Raw genomic sequence first — 20814 nt, 5'->3', positions numbered from 1 at the left:
ATATAAAACCACTACTGGGTGGCACAGTGATCATTCTAGTGTATAATTATTGTATATAATAAAATTCCTGGTATTACATAACACCAAACGATTCCTCTGCCTTCGCCCGTCAACCAACACCAGCTCATATTTTGGGTAATCACGCGCTGATGATAACAAAGCACCTCTTTGTTATATCTTGTCTTTTACACACACAAAGCCTCGGGTTCTGTTAGGCCTCTGAGCATGGCTTGAATTGTATTCAGTCATAATTGATAAAAGCTTGAGCTAAATGCTGCAAATGTAAATGTAATATGTAATAACATCTAGAAAAGGAAAAGGGGGTCACTGTCCGTAGCTGTGATGACCCAAGCCTGACCCACGTGTTTATTAGTCAACATTTTGTGGTGTCGGTCACGGCCACGATGCACCCTTTGTCCATTCGTGAGAACAGTGATAATAATGCTGGCAAGGATTGATCACTTAGGCAATGTTTTGCAGAACATGGGTGGCATTAGGGGTGGGGGGATTTACTGACCTATGCCTAAAACTCTGGTGCCATACATTTTAATAACCCCAATGGATTAAAAATGGATAAGTTAATGAAGTGACACATTTTGTTCATATTGTTAGTAATTAATTATCCTGTAATTACTTCTGGCAAGACTAATTTGTGTACTGGTTGAGGTCATGTCAGGGTGAGCATTTTTACTCCTCCAAATCTGCCCTGGCGCTAAATAGAGTGTGTCTGAACACAGGCCTGGACTGGCACATCACCCTATCTAATACAATACTACATACAGCACATCGGGACAGTGTACTTACATGTACAAGAGGACTAAACAAATAGCCCAAACAAGCCATAACTGCTTAGCATTATTATCTGTATTACAAACAAACCTTTAAGGTTCATCCTAGCTGCTGTTTCAGGTGCTGAAGAATCAAACCCTCACCCTACAGCTGGAGCATTATCAGTAATCTCATCTTCCACCTGGATTTTTGACGTTATGCTGGGATGAAGCTTCAAAAACTGTTGAATCATTTTTTGAATCAAAGTGTGAATTGTGGATTCAACACGTCAGAAATCTGGCAACCTCTGGGTTATTTTAAGTGCAAATCCCACGGATCAATTTACTGCTTAAGTAACACACTTCCTAAAGATATATTTCACCGATTCGTAATAAATGTTTTGATACAAAACTCACTGCACTCGTGTAGCATGGCGGTCTATTACATTAGCCAAGCACTCATGAAGTCTAGGTTCGAATCTCATGAGTGCTATGAGCCAACCAGGCGTCTATACAGACATGATTGGCTGTATAAGAGTTTTTTCTCACTCTTCACTCTCTCAAGTTTTAGTTTTCTGAGCCTGTAGTGAAATGTTGCCTATAAATTCCAGCACTGCCTGACAGCCACTGATAGGTACTTTAGATAATGCAGTAATCCCTAGAAGCCCAGTAATAAATTACATAATAAATCGAGGATTATCATAGTTATTAATGATAAAGCACGATTTCTACCATTATAAATAGCTTTTTATTGGCAACCAATACACGTCTTAACTGTTCCTGAATACATCAGAGACTGAACAGACAACAGCAGCCCCTAATGGCACTGAAGTATCATTAAATAAACTGATATAAAACAATAGCTGGAAGTTTGGGTTTAGCAACTACTTCTAAACTACTGACATAACAAGATATTTTATTTTAGGTTATTTATTGTTGGGACGTGGTAGTTTTTATTAGAATAAACAGTTAAATTTACGTTATTACACTGTATATAACAATAATAAAACAGCATAACCTCGTTGTGTTAAAAGTATACAGTAAACTTACTGTATAACAACAGTTTTTTGTATTTCAGTGATTTTTTTATTTTAATTTTCTACACTTGAGCTCATAGTAAATTTTCTAAAAATCATTTTGATTTATACTTTATTAGAATTAAAAGTTTATATAATTAAATTAAACTGTGTGAGGACGGGCAGGACTTGATAGGACAGATGTGGCTTAAATATTGTAAACCTTCCACATACAAACAAAACAATAAAATCCTCAAATTTCTATATTCTATATTTTATGTTGCATTAAACACAGACTTTAATTTGACTTATATCTAAACACATAAAACTAAGTAAAATAGTAAAACAAAAAGTCCACAAACAAAAACCTTGGTGTTGGTAACAGTTTGCAGCACAGCCCTCAGAGGTACTGACTGTAATCCTGAATAATCTTCTGGACTTTGTGTTGGTAGTTTAATTTACTCTTGTTTTAAGGAAGTTTTGGTTTCCTCCAGTGTTTAATAGGATTTAGATCATGACTTGCAGGCCACTTCATATGGCCCTTTTTCCTTAGTGCCTCAGATTTTATTTCCTAAATTTAAACTGACTGCAGGAGAGATTTTAATTTGAAATACTCCAGTAACAATGATGTGATCAGAACAGCCGTGAATGTAAATGTGGAGGTTTCGGTACCTGATTTGAATGTAAAAAGCTCTAATCAATGCTGAGGTGTGAATGAGTTTGGGATGGGTGGGTAGACGTACAGGTGGGGTATTCCTCTGTGCTTAAAATATGTTGATGGTGCAATTAGCATTTACTGACTGCATACTTTTAACAATCAGTTTTACTGTGGTCTGGGTTTTTGCATGTACAATAGAAACAGTATCATGTAACATTTTGCATTTGACCTCTCGCCTACTGAAACACATCTAATTCTCTCTTTTACTGTTAACACTAAAAACAATCTATAAAAAGTCACAAATCCCAAACACAGACTGATACAAGAGTGACATTCTGTATTACTGTAAGATAAATTACACAGTATTGCATTTTGCACCTTAATCTTTAATATATTGCTGCTATAAAAACCCTACGCTGCTACTGTATATCAGAATATGTTTTTTTACCTCACTTATCATTTACTCAGTACCATGTACTGGCCAACACTACACTTGTCTCGAGTCTTGGTCCTTTAATTACTTTTTAATACTGTAATTGCACTTTTTGTTTTGTGTTGCACCCTGGTCCTGGAGGAACGTTGTTTCATTTCAGTATGTACTTGTATAGAGCTGGAATGACAATAAAGCCTCTCTTGAGCTCTCTTAAACTTAAATTATTCTAAAATTGAATTTATATTTGAGCTTTGAGTAAACTTCATTCACACATTGGTACAAATATAATAACTACAGGTAGTTTTGCAAAGGCTAAAACTGTAGAGATTTACTGTACAGATAATATATCTGCAAAGGCTAAAACTGTTAAACTGTACTATTAAACTGTACAGATAATATATATATACGTATATAATTATATATTAATATTATTCATAGATATGTAACTGATATTCTCTGTTTTTTCTTGCACAGTGCTACTATTCGCACTTCTGGTAGATGCTAACTGCATTTTGTTGCCTTGTACCTGTACTGAGCAATGACAATAAAGTTGAATCTATCTATCTATCTATCTATCTATCTATCTATCTATCTATCTATCTATCTATCTATCTATCTATCTATCTATCTATCTATCTATCTATCTATCTATCTGGCACATAATTAACATCTATTACCATCTTAATAACTAGACTACAACAATAACTTAAAACTTTAAACTCTGGAGCCTTAAACATTGACTTTAAAATGTCTAAATGTTGATTTTTACTTTAAATTTTGACTTTAAATGTAACCCTTGTCCTCTTTATTTCAAGATTAGACTTCTGTCTTTTCCAGGTGGAGGGATACAAAATGTAATATAAGTTCATTTTAAATTTGCTTGCTTTTGCACTGATAGTACATTTTACAAACCAAATGATCAGGTTAAGATCCCCACACCCCCCTCCTCACACAACCAACCCCCAAACTCAAACCCAGCCTAACCCCCCACCATCATCAACACTCGTTTACTGTCTTGCTTGGTCCTTAAAACCTACAGTACCCACAATGCAGTGCGGTTTGCTTGGTAGTATTTGTAAGGACGAACCTGCAGCCAGACTTGTGATCAGTGCATGAGCATTAGAGGACCAGATAGACTCCTGAGTTGGAACACGGATCACACAGAGATTATACTAGGATTCAGGAAGAATTTCAGGCGCACTGACTTCAACTGAGCACGTATATATGTGCACATAACCGGATTATCTGCAGTTGTGCGGGACCTGACCTGATCTCGGTTGCGTGGTTGGATTTTCTGTTGGGACTTTTATTTTGTCGTTGCACGTTTTGAACGAGGCATCGCGGCCATTTTTTTGTTGGGAAACAAAGCAAACAAAACAGAAATTTGCTTATTTAATAGTATAATAACGCTGTTTGTGTTTTTATTTATTTAAAATCAGCTTCTTATCTTAACAAACTGCTTTATTAAGATCTGGAATGCAGAGAGGGAACTTCAGAACCCCTCAGAACGGAACGGCTCAGAGAGCTGGAGGATTTCGGAGTCCTCCCCCGGGCATGGACCGGCCTGGGTGCAGGTTTCCCTCCCCGCCCTGGGCGCGTCCTAACGCGGGGTACGGACCCAGGTTTAGTCCGTATGGTGGCGGATCGCCCGACACTCCACCCCGAGATTTTAGCGTCAATAGGGGCGGTAAATACAACAACAGATCCCCGCTAAACACACCGCGCAGATCCAACTGTAGTCCGGCTTACAGAACCTCTCCGTATCAGAGTCCCGGACAGTCCGGAGCCTACCAGGTACATAATCGTATTTCAGATCTCTAAAATGATCATTATAACAAGCCTCAGATCCACGTAATCTCATGTTTATTAGTGTGTTTAGAGAAAGTTTATTAGATTCAACTAACAAGTCACTATTTTAGTCACGCTACATAGCAAAACAAATGCACTTTTATTGTGAACAGGAGGAAATTTGCATGTTCTCCTCGTGTCCGCATGGGTTTCCTCCGGATGCTCCGGTTTCCTCCGACAGTCCAAAGACAGTGCGGTGAGGCGAATAAAAAAAAGAACACTAAATAAAACACAGCCTGGATCTTCATATAGTTGATGAAAGTCTGTCACCTCACAGCAAGAAGGTCCTGGGTTCGATTCCCAGGTGAAGCAGTCCGGGTCCTTTCTGTGTGAAATTTGCATGTTCTCCTCCAGGAGCTCCGATTTCCTCCCACAGCCGAAAGACATGCAGTAAGGTTAACTGGAGATACAAAATTGCCTTAATTGTGAGGTGTGTGTTTGCCCTGTGATGGAGTGGCGACCCGTCCAGGGTGTTTTAAGAGATAAATTTGATGCATTCGGTTCAATTTTCAAGTGTTCTTACATAAAAGCATATTTTGCATAAACATTTATCATCTGGCTCAACTGCCTATGCACTTTCATTTTAGTGTTGTTTTCCCAAACACAAAAGTCTTGATAATTACATTAGATTAAAGCATTTATTAAAACCAGCCTTTAAGGTTAAAATACTGTATAAAAATTGTAGTTCACTAATGTAATGCCTGTGCCATGGGCGCAAACCAACTTTTCTGTTCTCTATTTTTACACAAAAATTGTCTCCTAAAGGGTTCTCCGCGGACGTCCACGCCGTATGGGAGGGAGAGAGGGGCTAATGAAATGGATAAGTATTACAAAGCGTCCATGCTTCAAGATCCATGGGCGAACCTGAAGCCCGTTTCAGTCACAGATACGCAGTCCAAATGCAGCACCCAGCAGGCTACACATACAGGCAGGCCAGGCAGGTACTACAACCAGAACTGAAAGCAAAATTAGCTTTTATACAGTCATCAGAACTTTTATTTTGTCAGCTGACTGCACTCGATCGGTATCGGGACAAACAATCAGACCTGGACTTTTACAGTACTGATAATTCATAATGCTGCCTGTTTACAGCATTTACTTTTATTTTATACCACTTTTTGTACACTGGAATTTTCTGTTGTACATTTTATTTGATATAAATTCTTAGTTCCAGACCCATTTACGGTTCTGTAAGTGTGAAGTCCAGCATAATGTGTCAATTTTTTACTAATTTCTGTTCAAACGTGGTTCAGATCCAAATTTAGTTGGCGTAAGAAGAAGGCGAGGTATCATTAGTATATCTGATCTGTATTGCTTTGTGATTCATCTAACTTTCCTTTGGTCATTTAATAGGTTGCATTTATCATTTAACATTTAAAAATACAGCAATTATTTTGTATAATTTGTATTTCAAATAATTAAGTTTGTTAATCTTACGCATTAACTGAACATCGTACACTGCCAGTGACCCACTGAATCAGTAATTGTATTTTCTCCTGACTTTATGCCATTATTATAAACACAACAGTATCATAAGAGTAACAATTTACATGCAGGTTTTATTTCTGAACGTTATTCTTACAAAATTGGTTTTGTAATTTATAGTGTTTGAACAATTAATAATTTTGCATCAATTTATGTGTAAAAAACAATCCAGACATGTAATCTAACAATAAATCACCATCATTATAATCCTGATCGTCTATAGTGACAGACCATTCCATTCCATAACAGTGCCGTTAGTCAACCTGGGATTTCATCGTAGTCCCTTCATAGAAAGTATTCATTCAGTTCATCAGATCGCTCTCATGTATGTTTTAAATTAAGAAAGAATTCAAAGAATGGTTAGAAGTTAAATATAGTTTAGTTGTTTAGTGTGAAGAATTAAGAAAAATAACAATACTGCCGGGCACCAGACGTACAGGATCCACTGGGTCTGATTCGTTTCTATTTCAGCGTTCTGAGCAAACGCTTTTACTGAACCAGCACTCGAACAAACTTAAAAATCTTTTAAAATACTTTTATTTTCTCATATTTCTCCAGTTTTGTACAAATTTTATTTAGTCATATTTCCTTTTATTAGAAGTGGGTACATTTTTGTTAATAGATTGAAAAAAGACAAACAAAACAAAATACAATAATAAAGCAGTTAGTTGTTTTTACATTCTTAGGCTTTTTTACTTCACCTTCTGACACCCCAGAGGTGTTTTATGTTCATTATTTAAACAAGCACATTAAGATTGACTGTAAATTGTAATCTAATGTTATTGTTTGGTTTTTATTCTCTGTATGTTTTTCTTTATGTGTTTAACAACCACAAATATAACTGATTACTATAGTAAAGCAAATACAAAGCCAAAGCTTTCATCTCTTTACTGAAAAGCAAACGTTATGTGTGAGTATTGATTATATGAGCGAGCACTATAAAACACACAGCACGTACTTCAGTGATCAGTTTAGTAACAAATCATTTATTCAACCTGCCAGGAAGCATCAGCACAAGGTAGGAACAAAGAGAGCCAGTCCATAGCAGGGTGTCACACTCGCACTTGTGGGTAATTCTGAGTAGCCAATCCATTTACCGGAATGCTTTAAGAGGCGGGAGGCAACCGAAGTATCTCACAAATGGAGAGAAAACCTTCCAAACTGCCCAATGACAAGTGCACATCATTTTTTTCTTACCCTAAATACAGTGAATCATTCATAATTATTCAACAACCATTAACTTTCATTTAATGTTAATTATTTTTAATTAGTGTTTATTTCTTTTTGTTCATTAGTGTGTTAATTCAACAGTTTAATCATTGTGTGTATTGCACACTTTCACATTAGCCATTTTCTTATAGCAGACTGACATCTGAAGACACAGTAAGCAAGCAGAACTATTATACAAGTCAAAGGCAACTAAATAGCTCTTATTTTTATACATTTTTTTGCGTACACAAGTCATTTTTCTCATGAAAAAACATTCTCTGTCTCCTTTAAACCAAAAACAACATAAGCAGTAGTGCAACGACATTCTTTTGTATACCTACATGTTGAAATGAGAGATTTATAGCAGTTTCATGCTAAAGTTAGTTCAAATTTTAAGGACGTTTGAGTCCAAAACGTGATGCATAAACACAATCACGCACCTTACAGTCCAGTATTACTCTTCAAAGAGTAGTAAAATGAAATAAGAAGCCAAGTAGATGTTTAGTAGGCTTGAGGTAAGCAGATATGTGAGTGACAGACATTATAAAATGCAGCATCTCTCTCGAATCCGTCTTAGTAAACTCTTTTTATCATCGTCGCTGTTGGCCTTGCCTCCGTCCATTTTTCTGGCTCTAATTCCTCTCATAAGGTCAAAAAACACCTACAAAACGAGATAATAAATGGTCAGCGTCTGTCGCATCGTCAGCACACCAACACAGCACCGTTACAAACCTCGAGTTACAAACCTTGTCCACGTTGGCCCGGGTTTTAGCCGAGGTCTCCACGTAGCTGATGCCCCACTGATCGGCTCGGGCTTTGGCCTCATCCGCGCTCACCTGCCTCCGATCCTCCAGATCGGACTTATTTCCAACCAACAGGAAAGGCACGTTCTCGTCCTCCTTCACCCGAAGGATCTGCTCCCTTTGAGAACGTAAACAAATACCAAAAATTATACGAAATGAGAACCATATGCACCAAAATGTATGTTTATTACATACATCAACCTTAGCTGGACCCCAGTTAACCAAATATTATTTAAGGGGAAGCTGCAATGCTTGCTTAAAAGATTATAATACATGTGGTAAGTAAGTGTTAAAAAAGATGAAAGGTGCAGTGGTAGCTCAGTGGTTAACATACTGCACTAGTAATCAGAAAGTTGCTGGTTCAAGCCCCATCACCACCACCTAGCTGCCACTGTTGGGCCCTTAGGAAAGGTCCTTGAACCTTGGTGTTTGCACCATAATCAGCTTTAACTAAAGGTCGGTTGGCAGAAAGGCGTCTGATAAAGGCCATAAATGGAAAATAAACATAATGGGGGAGGTGAGCAGTGCTAACGACCAGGGTTTACTTAAAATTCTTTCTATACCTAATTTAAGTAGCACTTTACATTTTAATTTCTAAATCTCAGAATGAGGACACACATCAATGTCTGTTGGACAAGTTTCCTACTAAAGGGAAACACATTTGCTAATGAACCTTCCCCCCACTCACACCTCTGTGCAATTTAGAATCGTTAATCCAAGTGCTACACGTACCCTCGGCCACGCATAAAACATACCAAACATTAAACGGTGAATAAACGCAGGTCCCTGTGACCCATGTTGTTGTGTGGCACCCACTCTACCAGCTGTGCCAGCCTTATGATCACAAATTATAAATACTCACTGTGTATAAAACTGCTGACTGTTATACAACTGAATTTATTTAAAAATCAGGGTAAAATAATCTTGTTTTAACCTGAAGTCGGCGGTAGCAGCAAAGGACTCGGATTCAGTGATGGAGAACACACAGAGGAAGCCCTCTCCACTGCGAAAGTAGTTGTCCCGAATGGCGGCGTAGTCTTCCTGACCTGCTGTGTCCAGAATATCGATCTGGACCTCCTCTCCGTCCAGCACCACTTTCTTTCTGTAGCTATCGGCTTTAGTGGGCTCGTAGTCTTCCACAAACTGAGAGGTGCAGAGAAAGAAACCCGGTTGTACTTTTTTATCTTTTATAAAATGATATGTAATTGATTATAGGTGTGCATGTACTTGAGTCCTACCTCGTCGTACATGAACTGAAGTGTAAGCGCAGACTTGCCCACTCCACCACTGCCCACCATTATCACTTTGTGAAGCACCAGAGAGTTCTGACCCTTGGATTTATTAGCTGCCATGGTTTCTAAACCAACCACAGTGGGTGAGAGAGGCACGGACAGAGGTTTTCAGGGCAGACAGGAAGCTTGCTCACCTATAGATAAAAATTAAAAAAAAGAAATAAAGGGTTACACTTTTTGTTCTGTTATTAAAGTATTTCCTGCAGTTGCGGCTGTATTTTATGATTGCACTTTGCTCCAGCTGAACCCACTTGATCCTGCTGCTTAACATCTCTAGGCTGTTTATAATCATAGTTAACTAAGCACTCCAACCAAACAGGCAAATAAACTCATTACTTAGAGAGGATTTAAAACCGATGCTCAAACATTTATAGTTTGGAATATACAAGCATGTGTCACCTGGAGCAAGTAGAAAGTGTCCCTTGTAATGCCCACTGTCAGGTCTTTTGCAGCGTTGTGCTTTAAATCTGGCCCACTTGCTTGTCACACTGCATTCAGTTCCCCAAGGTTACAAGGGTCCCCCTATGATGGACTCAATTTAGAAATCCTCTATAGATTTATAGTGTCATGGTCAGGAGATTCACGTAGCCATTGACCTCTGTGCAGACAGGGAAAATCCTTAAAATTCCACAGCTGGATTGGACAGGAAGACTCACGCTGCCTGAAGTGAATCATGTTTTAGAGGACAATGACGAGCGGTTCCTGATGTGTCAGGCACCAAACAATAGAGCTTGTTATCCATTCACTCGCGGTGATATCATGGTCTGAATGTGAGACACCATGGCAATGTCATATTAGCAGCACCGCAACAGATTATAATCCTTAATTATGAATCTTCAAGGGTTTCTTAACTGAAGGTCTGTGGGCCATGTGCAACCTGTGACAAATGGTAGTGCAGCACACACTTCTGCACTTGTAGTTGTTATAACTATTGTTATAATACATTATACCACTGGGATCCAGGGTTACTGCATTGTGCTTGTTGCATTTGTGCAGCCCGTCACACCTCATTTAGTCCACTCGTGTGGTCAGTTCACAAAATGTTCAAAACAAATGTACAAATCTAAGTAGCGGTTTGCATGCATTAATACAAAAACGAGGTTAAAATGTAAATAGTATTTAATTACATTAGAACCGGTCCTTGCAGCCGCCCTTACGAGGGTGTGTCTCAAAATGTAAATACTCACTGTTTGTGCCCTGTTGTAGTGGCCTTGACGTCATATTAACACAGAGAGAAAAAAGAGGACATTCAAATGAGTTACAAATGCCGGTGGTTTTACGAGACTTTATAGCTGCGTTTTCTTTAACTAATATTTATTCTGTTTGCTTGCTGTGATGGATGTTTCCACAGCGTGGCTTACTGCAGATAAACAGTGCAGGAACTGATACGACACACAGTTAATGCTTAACATCTGTCGACTTTTACAAACGAGCGACAGGCCGACAGCTTGTGGTTTGACGCGAGGCTGAGCACAAAAAGCACTTTTGTTTATACATAAACACACAAAGGTCAAAAAGACACGGGTAATCCAAGTTGGCGAGGCGGGTTTTGGGGGAAGGAGGGTGTCGTAACATCAAATCCAGCAAGCAAGCAACATTATGTTTTGACTAAAAAGTGACGGATGCCCACGGTATTTTACAATGAGCTCAATTTACCATGTATGTCATATGGTATGTGGAACCTATTCAAAAAAAAGTTGACACAAGGCACAAATACACCCAGCATAATGTGCTAGACTATCACAAACTGTCACGGGCCATCACAAAGTCATTTACTGTCACTGTTTAGAGTAGCCACTTCACCTACATGCGTTTTTTGAAAGGTGGGGGAAGACAGAATCACTGAGAATTCCAGAGAATGACCACACAGCTCATGGAGGACATGTTAAACTCCACAAACCAGGTCCTTAAAGGTCCCAAAAGCAACGCATCAATGTGCCCAGTGGACAGTCTGTGGTTAAAACAGGGATAATAATATTAGATTTATTGCTCTGCCTGCTTCATTACAAGGTTATTACATCTTGTACAAACAAAACTAAATGTGATCATCAACACATGATCCATTACACACTTAGACAGACAGTTAGAACAAATATTTATGCATATAGGGCAGTTATAGCCTAGTGGATAAGGTACTGGACTAGTAAGCAGAAGGTCGCTGGTTCAAACCCCACCACTGCCAGGTTGCCACTGTTGGGCCCTTGAGCAAGGCCCTTAACCCTCAATTGCTTGGACTGTATACTGTAAGTCGCTTTAGATAAAAGCGTCTGCTAAATGCCAAAAATGTAAATGTAAATATGACAGTCCAACAAACATCAACAAGTTCTTTCTTGTCTAGATTTATGGTAATGTCACCCATAATCCAGGGTCTTCAGTATTTCAGTTTTTAATTACATCTGATCATCTGACTTCTTTTCAACATAAAGACTTTTTTTCTTAGGCAAGAGACAACTTGTTCATGTGCGTGGCAATGAGTGTGGTCAAACTAGCCCTATTTATATGGACTGAATGTGCTCAAATTAATCATAATCATTAACAAGGAATTATGCAATAAACAACGTGAGAACCTCCTAAACCACACCAAGTTTTAACTTCAACTGTGTGTATTCTAAAATACATAATTAACACAATATACAGCTGTTAGTTATTATTGTATCTGTTAATGTATAAAAAACAGCAGAAATAAAGACGTTTAAAGATAAACAGACTCACCGGCTCTTGTACTGACAGTATGGTGATGTATCCACCGCTATTGCTGTCGGTCACTTTATTATTTTACATCAATGAAGAATAACTCAGTGATTACTCCCACTAAACTAGATTTATCACTTTAGTCTGATTTAAGATAAAAAAGAAAGTTAAAAGCGCCCACAAACGCGAAACATCTGCCGACTGTAGTATGAAGTTAGCCTGGTTAGCTTCACTCAGCTAGCTCAGTTTATTTACTAACGTCCAACGTTACTGCACAACCGTCCGTTAATAAACGCACACGTTTCGTTTTTGTTTAATTAGAATTGATTAGAACGTAACTAACATGTATATCCTTTGAACAAGGTTTTCGAGAGTGGTTTCCTGTTCCCAATCTCTTCGCTACGAAGCAACTTTGACATCTTTGTTTTGAATAAGGCTGGGAGTCGATCCCAAAGAGAGTCGATTCTTTGGTTCCAAGCCTACCGAACCGACAGCCGACTCTGAATCGACTCAGAGTCGAATCTGACGTTGTGTATGTACTTGGATCATTTATTTATTTTAAGTTAACACTTTATAACTTGTACTCGAATTGTTCATTGTTCCTCATAAATATATGCAAAGGTTAAGTTGGTACTTTAAACTGAATTGGCTACTCTAGGGGCAAACATAGGCCTAGTGGTTAAAGTACTGGACTAGTAATCAGAAGGTCTCTGGTTCAAGACCCACCACTGCCAGGTTGCTGCTGTAAGGCCATTGAGCAAGGCCCTTAACCCTCAGTATACTGTAACCGTAATTTAAATTGCTTTGGATAAAGGCGTCTGCTAAATGCAGAAAATGTAAATTCTATGTATGAGTAAATGAATGATCCTAATCAAAAGTTGTTGGTATTGAATTATTAAGGTTTATGGTATAGTAGCTATATGGCTGTTAAAGCACTGATCAAGATTAACTTAAGTAAAAGTAAATAAAGAAATGGTTGGAGGATTACTATTACTATTTTGTTCCCAGTCCAAAAGCTCTGTAATTATTTAGTCACCGACTGTCACTGAACCATAGATGAAGCATGCCTGACTAAACAGCATTCATAATAGTGCATAACATTCAAAATAAAAACATATTGTTCCTGCTATGGCTTCTTTTTGGTTCCTGAAATTTAGAATTGAGACAATGACTCTGAAGAATCGATTGTAGTAAAATTCACTCAAGCTTCAAAGCTTGGAGTCGAATGTGGAGTCGACTCATTGGTGGAACAGAACTGCCCTACCCCTTTGGCGTGATGCATGAACTCGTCACGATTTCTGATCTGCCTCGGTGCTTCACATGGAATAAGCAAAGTTTCCTGCTGGAAATCCCAAAACTGTCCACACTCCTTCTGAGGCAGATAAACTCATTAAATGACTCATTACAGAATTAAGAGGTCGCAATCTAATACTAATGCGAACCAGAGTATTGACATTCTCACTAATCATCTCACATCAACCGACCTTTCGCATGTTTTCAGAGGTGGCAGCTCAATGCTGATCACTTTTATATTACTGGTATTTTCCTCCTATTATTTAATGATTAAACATTGACTGATTCGTTTATTTGTGTGAATTCATGATGCCAACATGTTAATGGCTGTAATACGACATGCATCAGTGGTGTAACATTAATCACTGTGTTTGTAGGACCTTAAAAGTGAAACACCTTACCTGGTGTGAGAAAACAATAACCACACACATTTGTTTCCTCGTTGTGATATAACAGTCAGTTTCTGTGTAAAAAGAGAGTAAAATGAATGCATGGATGGAAGTATAATGCTTCCAGAAAAACTCAGCTGTGAGGGAACCATCAAATAATACACAGTGACCAAGTTACCATCACAATTCAACAAGCTTACTGGTAAAATGGTAAGTTGGGAAAAGAACAAGCAATCAAACGAGCCATTATACAGATTTATTTTACATTTGTGCAAAACAAAAAGTTCCATACACTGTTATTTATCTGTCGCACATCCAAATAAAGAAAATCAATTTGAACTAAATCATTGATAAGCTGGTAACCATTCAATACAAACACAGTGTAACGTTTCTGTGGATTGATGATAGATATTTCTGACAACGCAGTGCCATTTGGTATTCATGCAGCCTGGACCGACTGAGATGCGGCTCCTGCTGCGTTGTGCAACACACGCCCCGCACGGCAGCGCCTCTTGCATCTAGAACATAACAGGCATTAATTAAAGTGCTCTAGAAAGGTACTCAATTTGTACGTAGCGCATGTTTGATGGCTCGATCATATCGGCGTTGCTCTCCATTCCTTCCCTTCTGTAAGCGCTCGAGGTTGATGAATAAACACGCTAAAGCGCACTCCCTGGTTCGCGGCTGCACGCACAAACCCACTGTTAGCAGTCATGGTCACAGCCTGTAGAGTATCCCCAGTTCCGAAGATCATAAGTGATCTATGGTTAACCTTAGAGCTGGCAACGAGGCGCTGCGTCCTCTCTGAGGGCTGGTCAGGCACCATAGTTAGCCTGGCAAGGAGAGCCTTAGCTCGTTCCCGCTCACCAGGGCCACCCAGGGTGTCCAGGATGGTCTGGAAGTCGTGCACTGCTGAGTGGCAAGCAAACAGCTCCTTGCCATGCATGAAGGCATCCAGCTTGGGCAGGACTTTATCCTGGCGCTCCTGGGAAGCTTGTTCGGTCAAAACGTGCTCCTTGAACGTGAAGTGGCAGTTTCCATGACTCAAAGATGACACATATGTGATGAGGGTGGTAATATCCAGGTTGACACGTTGGCATTCGGCTATTTTCACATCAGTCGGAAATGCCAGACTTGCCACAATGGTGTCTCGGTCCACCCGGGTGTGCAGAACTTGCCCCTCATCATCATCCTCCTCCTCAACTTTATCACTATCATGCTCAGCATCATGCTCATCTTGTCCAAAACCACCTACGTCTTCTTCCTCCTCGTCTTCATCGTCATCATCCTCGTCCTCCTCTTCAACCACGCTGTTTACCGCGACAATGTCCCCTTTGACAGAGATGCCCATCTCTTTGAGTCTGTCTGCCATGGGGCAGGAGACGCCGTTATAAAAAGCGAAGATGATATGAGGGTTGCAGTACTGAACAGGTTGCTGGCAACTTGCCTCCAGAAAATCCTCCGCCTGCCTGATCACACTTTTATCACCGTACTGCCCTCTGCCCTGCCAAATGTTGTGTAAAGCCTCTGCTTTGCGCCCGATAGCTTTCACCCAAGTGTGCCCGCCGTTGGCCACGACGTCCACCACCAGCGTTTGCTTTCTACCATCCTGACCCTGGTAAGCGAAGACGTGCAAAACACTCACGACGTTCTCAAGGCTCTCGGCAGACTCTACGATAGCTCGGAGGTGGGTCAGATTGGTGCTCTGTAAGTGACTCTCTTTGATAGTGACCTGTCCAGCTTTAACTTTATGAAGAAATCTGAGCTCAGCGCGGAGTTTGCTGCCGAGTTTGGCACGGCCTTCGATTTCTTCAGCCTGACCGTTACACAGCTTATCCACCCGTGCTAGCAGATCTTCGGCTAATTTAATGCACTCCTGAAGCAACGGACTGGTGGCCATAGCTGTCGCTTCATTCCTACAGCAGGAAAAAGACAAAGAGTGAAAAGAAAGCACGACTAGGATGTGACTCTTGCATCATGACATGTTTGTATTATTTATTTATTTATTTATTAGATACACAAGATTCATCAGTTCACAAGTTTAATGTCAAACACAGTCATGGACAATTTTGTATCTCCAATTTGCACGTCTTTGGACAGTGGGAGGAAACCGGAGCTCCAGGAGGAAACCCACACAGAACACGCTCCACACAGAAAGGACCTGGACCGCCCCACCTGGTGATCGAATCCTTCTTGCTGTGAGGCGACAGTGCTACCCACCGTGCTGCCCTCATGGTGACTTTGTCCTGGCCTTGAATATTTGCTGATATTTTATAAATACTTAAATTAATAATAATAATAATATCTCACACAGAGAGACACGTTATGCCCTGTCATTCCCGCACCACCCTAAAGCTGCAGCAGTGGACAGTAATCCAAAAACATTAAAGCAGGTCGACATTTGACTTGCTGAAATTGAACCAATATGTAGTTCTGGACTGTCCTAGTCCAAATCCTGACCTGAACTCAACCCAAGTACTGTAACAAGACTTAAAAAACAGATGCTCAGAGTTTAGGAATCACCTACAGCTAAAGTCATGGTACAATCCTAAATACCTCAAGGCTTTTTGGATTCACCAGGCAGAAAAGCAACATTTTGATTAATAAAACAGTTTTAATAATAATAATAATAATAATAATAATAGGTTACTGTGTGTCTCCAGGACACGTCAATGGACTCAAACTGTATTAATTCAACACAGCTGAAACCTGCACCTCGAAACGGTAACCAGCACCAGCAGACATCTAAATAACATTCTAAACCTTTAATTCCATAGTTATAATGATAACTATGTAATACTAAAGAGTTTTAATAACGTCCATGTTAGAAATATTATAAATAAACACTTACAGTAAGTTCGGTTCTGCTCTGTAGTAACTACAGCGAACTTGCTTCTGATTCTCCTTCGTTTTCTGGTGATCGGTGCAGATGTTCCAGACTTTATACCGCCGCCAACAGGACTGGAGTGGAGAGGAGACCAGCTCACTTTAAAGGTGCATGGATTGATTAGATTAGATTAGATTCAACTTTATTGTCATTACACATGTACAAGTACAAGGCAACGAAATGCAGTTTAGCATCTAACCAGAAGTGCAATAAGCAGCAAGTGCAGGATAAATGGTATCTATGATATACATTATATACAGGATATGGGCAGTGATATGAACAAGATATACAGGTGATATATTATTAAATGTACTGTAAACAAGATATATAGCTAAAGACATGATATACAGATTAAGGTGCAGATTAAGATTAAGGTGCTATGCAGATTAAGGTGATACAGATTAAGGTGCTATGAACATAGTAGAGGAATGTATACAGTATATAAAACATAGTAAACAAATGAGATATGTACAAATGAGGTATGAGGTATGTACCAATGATATATTATACAAAACAGAAAAAGGATTATAGTGCAACCTTTGCAAGGAGGAGAGATGTGGGGGGTTAACGGGGGACAGAGTTCAGTATGGAGACAGCTCTGGGGGAAAAGCTGTTCCTCAGTCTGCTGGTCTTGGTCTGGAGGCTCCTGATGGTGGCAGTCTTGGGATATCAATGATTTCTGCAACAAATAAACAAATAACTTGTGGATTCCCAAGAGCCGCTGGGCCAAATATAAATATATATATACAGTATATACACACACAAATAGAACATATGTAAGGAAACATTTCCACTCTGTAAGAGGCAGCACTCTTTACTCTTTACTAGCATGAAAAAGTGGCCAGATCTGATATACAGCAGATCCATCCCACTATGCTGAACAAGTGGACAGGCAACCAAACAGAACACAAATAACAAAAATGGTAACTTACAAATTCAAAACATAAACACACTACAACCAACCATTTATTCCATTTGAACCCTTATTAATGCTTCGGCCATGGGTGCACTGCATCTTAGAATTTGGCCATCACTTTCTTCATCACTAAGTTTTCCGCCAGGTCCATCAATGTCCTTCATTCCAAGAATGGTGTCTCAAAATTGTCTATAGGCTAAGATGAATGACTGGGTGAATGTGTGTGTCTGCTGCCCATTTATGGATTGGCACCCTGTCTGGAGTTCATTCCTGTCTTGCACCCACTGCAGACCTGGTTCCAGCCAGTGCTGAAAGTCAGTGCAATCTTCAGTACAACCCAGTCTTCCATACACCACCCTGATATATCTGATCCATGGTGGTCTATGTGTTGACTTTCTCAACCCAGTTTAGCTTTAATTTGTTGGGCAGCACTGCACTTCTACAACATGTCAGCAGAGGGACCACCAGAGGAAAAGAGATGTTTCCTGTGGTGGAAGCACCAAGCGCTGCCACAACTGGTTTCTTGTTTTTACTCGAGTTTCCCCAGCTGTTCTCAACTCTGGGGTCAGGACCTATGTGAGGTTGTCTGAACAAACTAGTTAAGAGAAACAGCTAAAATTTGCTAACAGAAGCTTCAAACTAGTTGTGAGAAGAAGTTTAAGAAACTGAACCAGTGACATCACTTAGTCTGTACATGCATGGGTAATTTATCATAAAAAAGTTACCCCTATACAATACAGACACAGTGGTGTCATTGGTGTTGTTTTAGGCTTTTTATTTGCAATGCTTTGGCATTGCACTGCCTAAATTGCCCTTTATGCACATTATGAAATATATTGTTTATATTAGTGTTTATTTCCTACACAAGACTGCCAAACTCTCCAGGGTTTATTAATGTTTTGCACTCAATCTTTCCGGCCATTGGCCAACTAAAACCATCCCGGCTTTAAAACGTTGGCAGGAACATCATGTTATGGGATGCTTATCTGGTCATGATTGATTGGTAAACACATGGTGAAAAGTACAGGGAGGAAATAAAGATATTTCACTGTTTTAGGCGAACAATTTATTGTGCAAGATGAGTTAAGACATGCAAGAAGACTACTGACTGTATTAGCTGCCAATGAGGGTTCAGCCAAACACTAAACAATGAATACTTGACAAGTTGACTTTTTTTTACTTTGCCTCCTAAAATAAGAGAAAAATTTAACTAAAATAGTAACTTCATTAGTTAATTTGATTTAAAGTAATTTAGACAATAATACCAGAATTTATTTTATGTTCTTTGCCTTTTGTTTTCCCTGAGGAATAAATGAATCAGTTCATCATTTTGGTCCAGCGGCAGGCAGAATCACACCCAGGACACCACACCCTCATTTATTCACACACACACACACACACACACACACACACACACACACACACACACACACATACATACACACACACACACACACACACACAGTCACACACACAGCTTATTTAATATCAAACACAGTCATGAGCAAATGACAATCTCCAGTTCACCTCACTTGCACGTCTTTGGACTGTTGGGGGAAAACGGAGCTCCTGGAGGAAACCCAGGCAGACACGGGGAGAACATGCAAACTCCACACAGAAAGGACCCTGACCGCTCCATCTGGGAATCGAACCCACTGAGCCACGGTGCCGCCCAGCTCATTTACAAGCTGCACGTTTTGTGGGGAAATTGGGGAACCAAGAGTCAAGGTCAGTGAACCGACACGAGAAACGAACCCAGGTCATTAGGTCACTTTTTCGGCATCCACTCTGCAAGCTGAGCCCCGCGGTCGCCCTTTAAATACATAAAGAATTGTATTACAGTATAGCACATGCGCGCTCCCTGCTGTGCACGCGTCTCGGGTCAGACGAGAGCGAGCGCGCGTCCCCGACGCAACAAATCCTGTCTAACTTCGGCTCTTCTTGCGCTTATTTTCCTCTTCATTTCTGATACGCTGTTTCTGGTGGAATATGAGTAATGGAATTCGATCCAACATCGTGCAGAGGAGACTCGGTTAAGTGGCCTGATATCCGTCTGGAGGACACCGGAGCATAAGTTGGAGTTTTATGAACCGCGGACCGTTATGAGCTGTACGGATTGCTGTTAAAGCGCGGCGCTCGGAGCATTTTCTGCTTTTTTTGAGGAACTCCATCGTCTCACTTCTCCGGTTCTCCGTGCATGGGTGGCCGGTAGATCACGCGCTCCCCGGGATGGGCGCGAGCCAGGGCAAGCAGAGCGGGAGCGAAGGTGAGTTGAGCTGCGGCGCGGGGCAGATCCGGGGCGCGCCGCGACCCCGACCGTGCCCGGGTCACTCACATTATGTTTTTTTTAACTGCTTATGTATTTTACTCATGACGCCGAGTCGCAGAGATTCATGCTTGAGTTTGGTTCTCCTTAATAAACGCATTTATTTATTTATTAGGATGTTTTACACACTTTGGTTACATTCATGACAGGACAGGTAGTGCTTACAATTTTGTATCTCCAATTAACCTGTGGGAGGAAACCGGAGCTCCCGGAGGAAACCCACGCAGACACAGGGAGAATATGCACACAGAAAGGACCCGGACTGCTCCACCTGGGAATCCAACCCAGGAATAGAATAGAATGCCTTTACACAGACGTACTGTGCAACAAAATTCTTTGTTCGTGTATCCCAGCTTGTTTGGAAGCTGGGGGCAGCCATCATACGACGCCCCTGGAGCCGATGGGGGTTAAGGGCCTTGCTCAAGGGTACAACAGTGGCTGCATGGCAGAGCTGGGATACAAACTCTCAACCTTTCAGTTGATAGCCCAAAGCTCTACCCACTAGGCTACCACTTTTCCTGTCAGCACTAGCGTTAAGTAAAAGGCTTGGAGTTTGCTGAACAGCATATTAAGGACTCTGGTAATGTGAGGAAAAGATTATCTGGTCCAATAAGACTGCAACAAGAACAGCAGACAGACACTGCATGTTACTTGTCTACTGCCATCCCTATGGTGAAACATGGTGGTGGTAGCATTATGCTGTAGGGTGCTTCTCAGTGGCAAAGACAGGGAGACTGGTAAGGAGTGAGGGATAGACAAAAACAGCCAGATAAAGAAAACCTCCTCCAGAGGGCTCACAAA

The 20814-nt window shown here is 40.3% G+C and overlaps 4 protein-coding genes across 4 annotated transcripts in view; 2 read left to right on the top strand and 2 right to left on the bottom strand.

Annotated features, from left to right (window-relative positions):
- Positions 1–4219: 4219 nt before the first annotated feature.
- On the top strand, positions 4220–5923 carry mplkip (M-phase specific PLK1 interacting protein). Its single transcript, XM_062988152.1, has 2 exons — positions 4220–4668; positions 5488–5923. Exons 1-2 carry the CDS (start codon positions 4351–4353, stop codon positions 5680–5682), a joined length of 513 nt encoding a protein of 170 aa, XP_062844222.1. The 5' UTR covers positions 4220–4350; the 3' UTR covers positions 5683–5923.
- A 1250-nt stretch (positions 5924–7173) lies between these two features.
- ralab (v-ral simian leukemia viral oncogene homolog Ab (ras related)) lies at positions 7174–12636 on the bottom strand. Its single transcript, XM_062988151.1, has 5 exons — positions 12224–12636; positions 9458–9645; positions 9154–9362; positions 8163–8337; positions 7174–8077 (listed from the first exon to the last, which is right to left on the bottom strand). The coding sequence occupies exons 2-5, from the start codon at positions 9569–9571 to the stop codon at positions 7958–7960; spliced, it is 618 nt and encodes a 205-aa protein (XP_062844221.1). The 5' UTR covers positions 9572–9645; positions 12224–12636; the 3' UTR covers positions 7174–7957.
- Positions 12637–14125: 1489 nt separating this feature from the next.
- Positions 14126–16784, bottom strand: c25h7orf25 (chromosome 25 C7orf25 homolog). The gene is made up of 2 exons (XM_062987805.1): positions 16736–16784; positions 14126–15800 (listed from the first exon to the last, which is right to left on the bottom strand). Exon 2 carries the CDS (start codon positions 15782–15784, stop codon positions 14480–14482), a length of 1305 nt encoding a protein of 434 aa, XP_062843875.1. The 5' UTR covers positions 15785–15800; positions 16736–16784; the 3' UTR covers positions 14126–14479.
- A 3132-nt stretch (positions 16785–19916) lies between these two features.
- Positions 19917–20814, top strand: part of fbxl7 (F-box and leucine-rich repeat protein 7) — a 41178-nt gene continuing 40280 nt past the window's right edge. Inside the window, exon 1 of the mRNA XM_062987867.1 lies at positions 19917–19953. Within this exon, the coding sequence (XP_062843937.1) occupies positions 19917–19953 (37 nt within the window). The remainder of the gene's footprint in view (positions 19954–20814) is intronic.

Source organism: Trichomycterus rosablanca, chromosome 25 (assembly GCF_030014385.1).
Source record: "Trichomycterus rosablanca isolate fTriRos1 chromosome 25, fTriRos1.hap1, whole genome shotgun sequence".
NCBI classification, from domain to species: domain Eukaryota; kingdom Metazoa; phylum Chordata; class Actinopteri; order Siluriformes; family Trichomycteridae; genus Trichomycterus; species Trichomycterus rosablanca.
The sequence above is the reverse complement of the archived record's forward strand: the minus strand, read 5'-3'. Positions and strand labels throughout refer to the sequence as shown.

Coding starts and splice junctions, on each gene's coding strand:
- c25h7orf25 (XM_062987805.1), bottom strand. CDS start 15,784: ATGGCCACCAGTCCGTTGCTTCAGGAGTGCATTAAATTAGCCGAAGAT.
- ralab (XM_062988151.1), bottom strand. CDS start 9,571: ATGGCAGCTAATAAATCCAAGGGTCAGAACTCTCTGGTGCTTCACAAA. Junction 8,338..9,153: donor GCTGCTACCGCCGACTTCAG/GTTAAAACAAGA, acceptor ACGTTCTCAAAG/GGAGCAGATCCTTCGGGTGA. Junction 8,078..8,162: donor CCCGGGCCAACGTGGACAAG/GTTTGTAACTCG, acceptor CTCGTTTTGTAG/GTGTTTTTTGACCTTATGAG.
- mplkip (XM_062988152.1), top strand. CDS start 4,351: ATGCAGAGAGGGAACTTCAGAACCCCTCAGAACGGAACGGCTCAGAGA. Junction 4,669..5,487: donor GACAGTCCGGAGCCTACCAG/GTACATAATCGT, acceptor TGTCTCCTAAAG/GGTTCTCCGCGGACGTCCAC.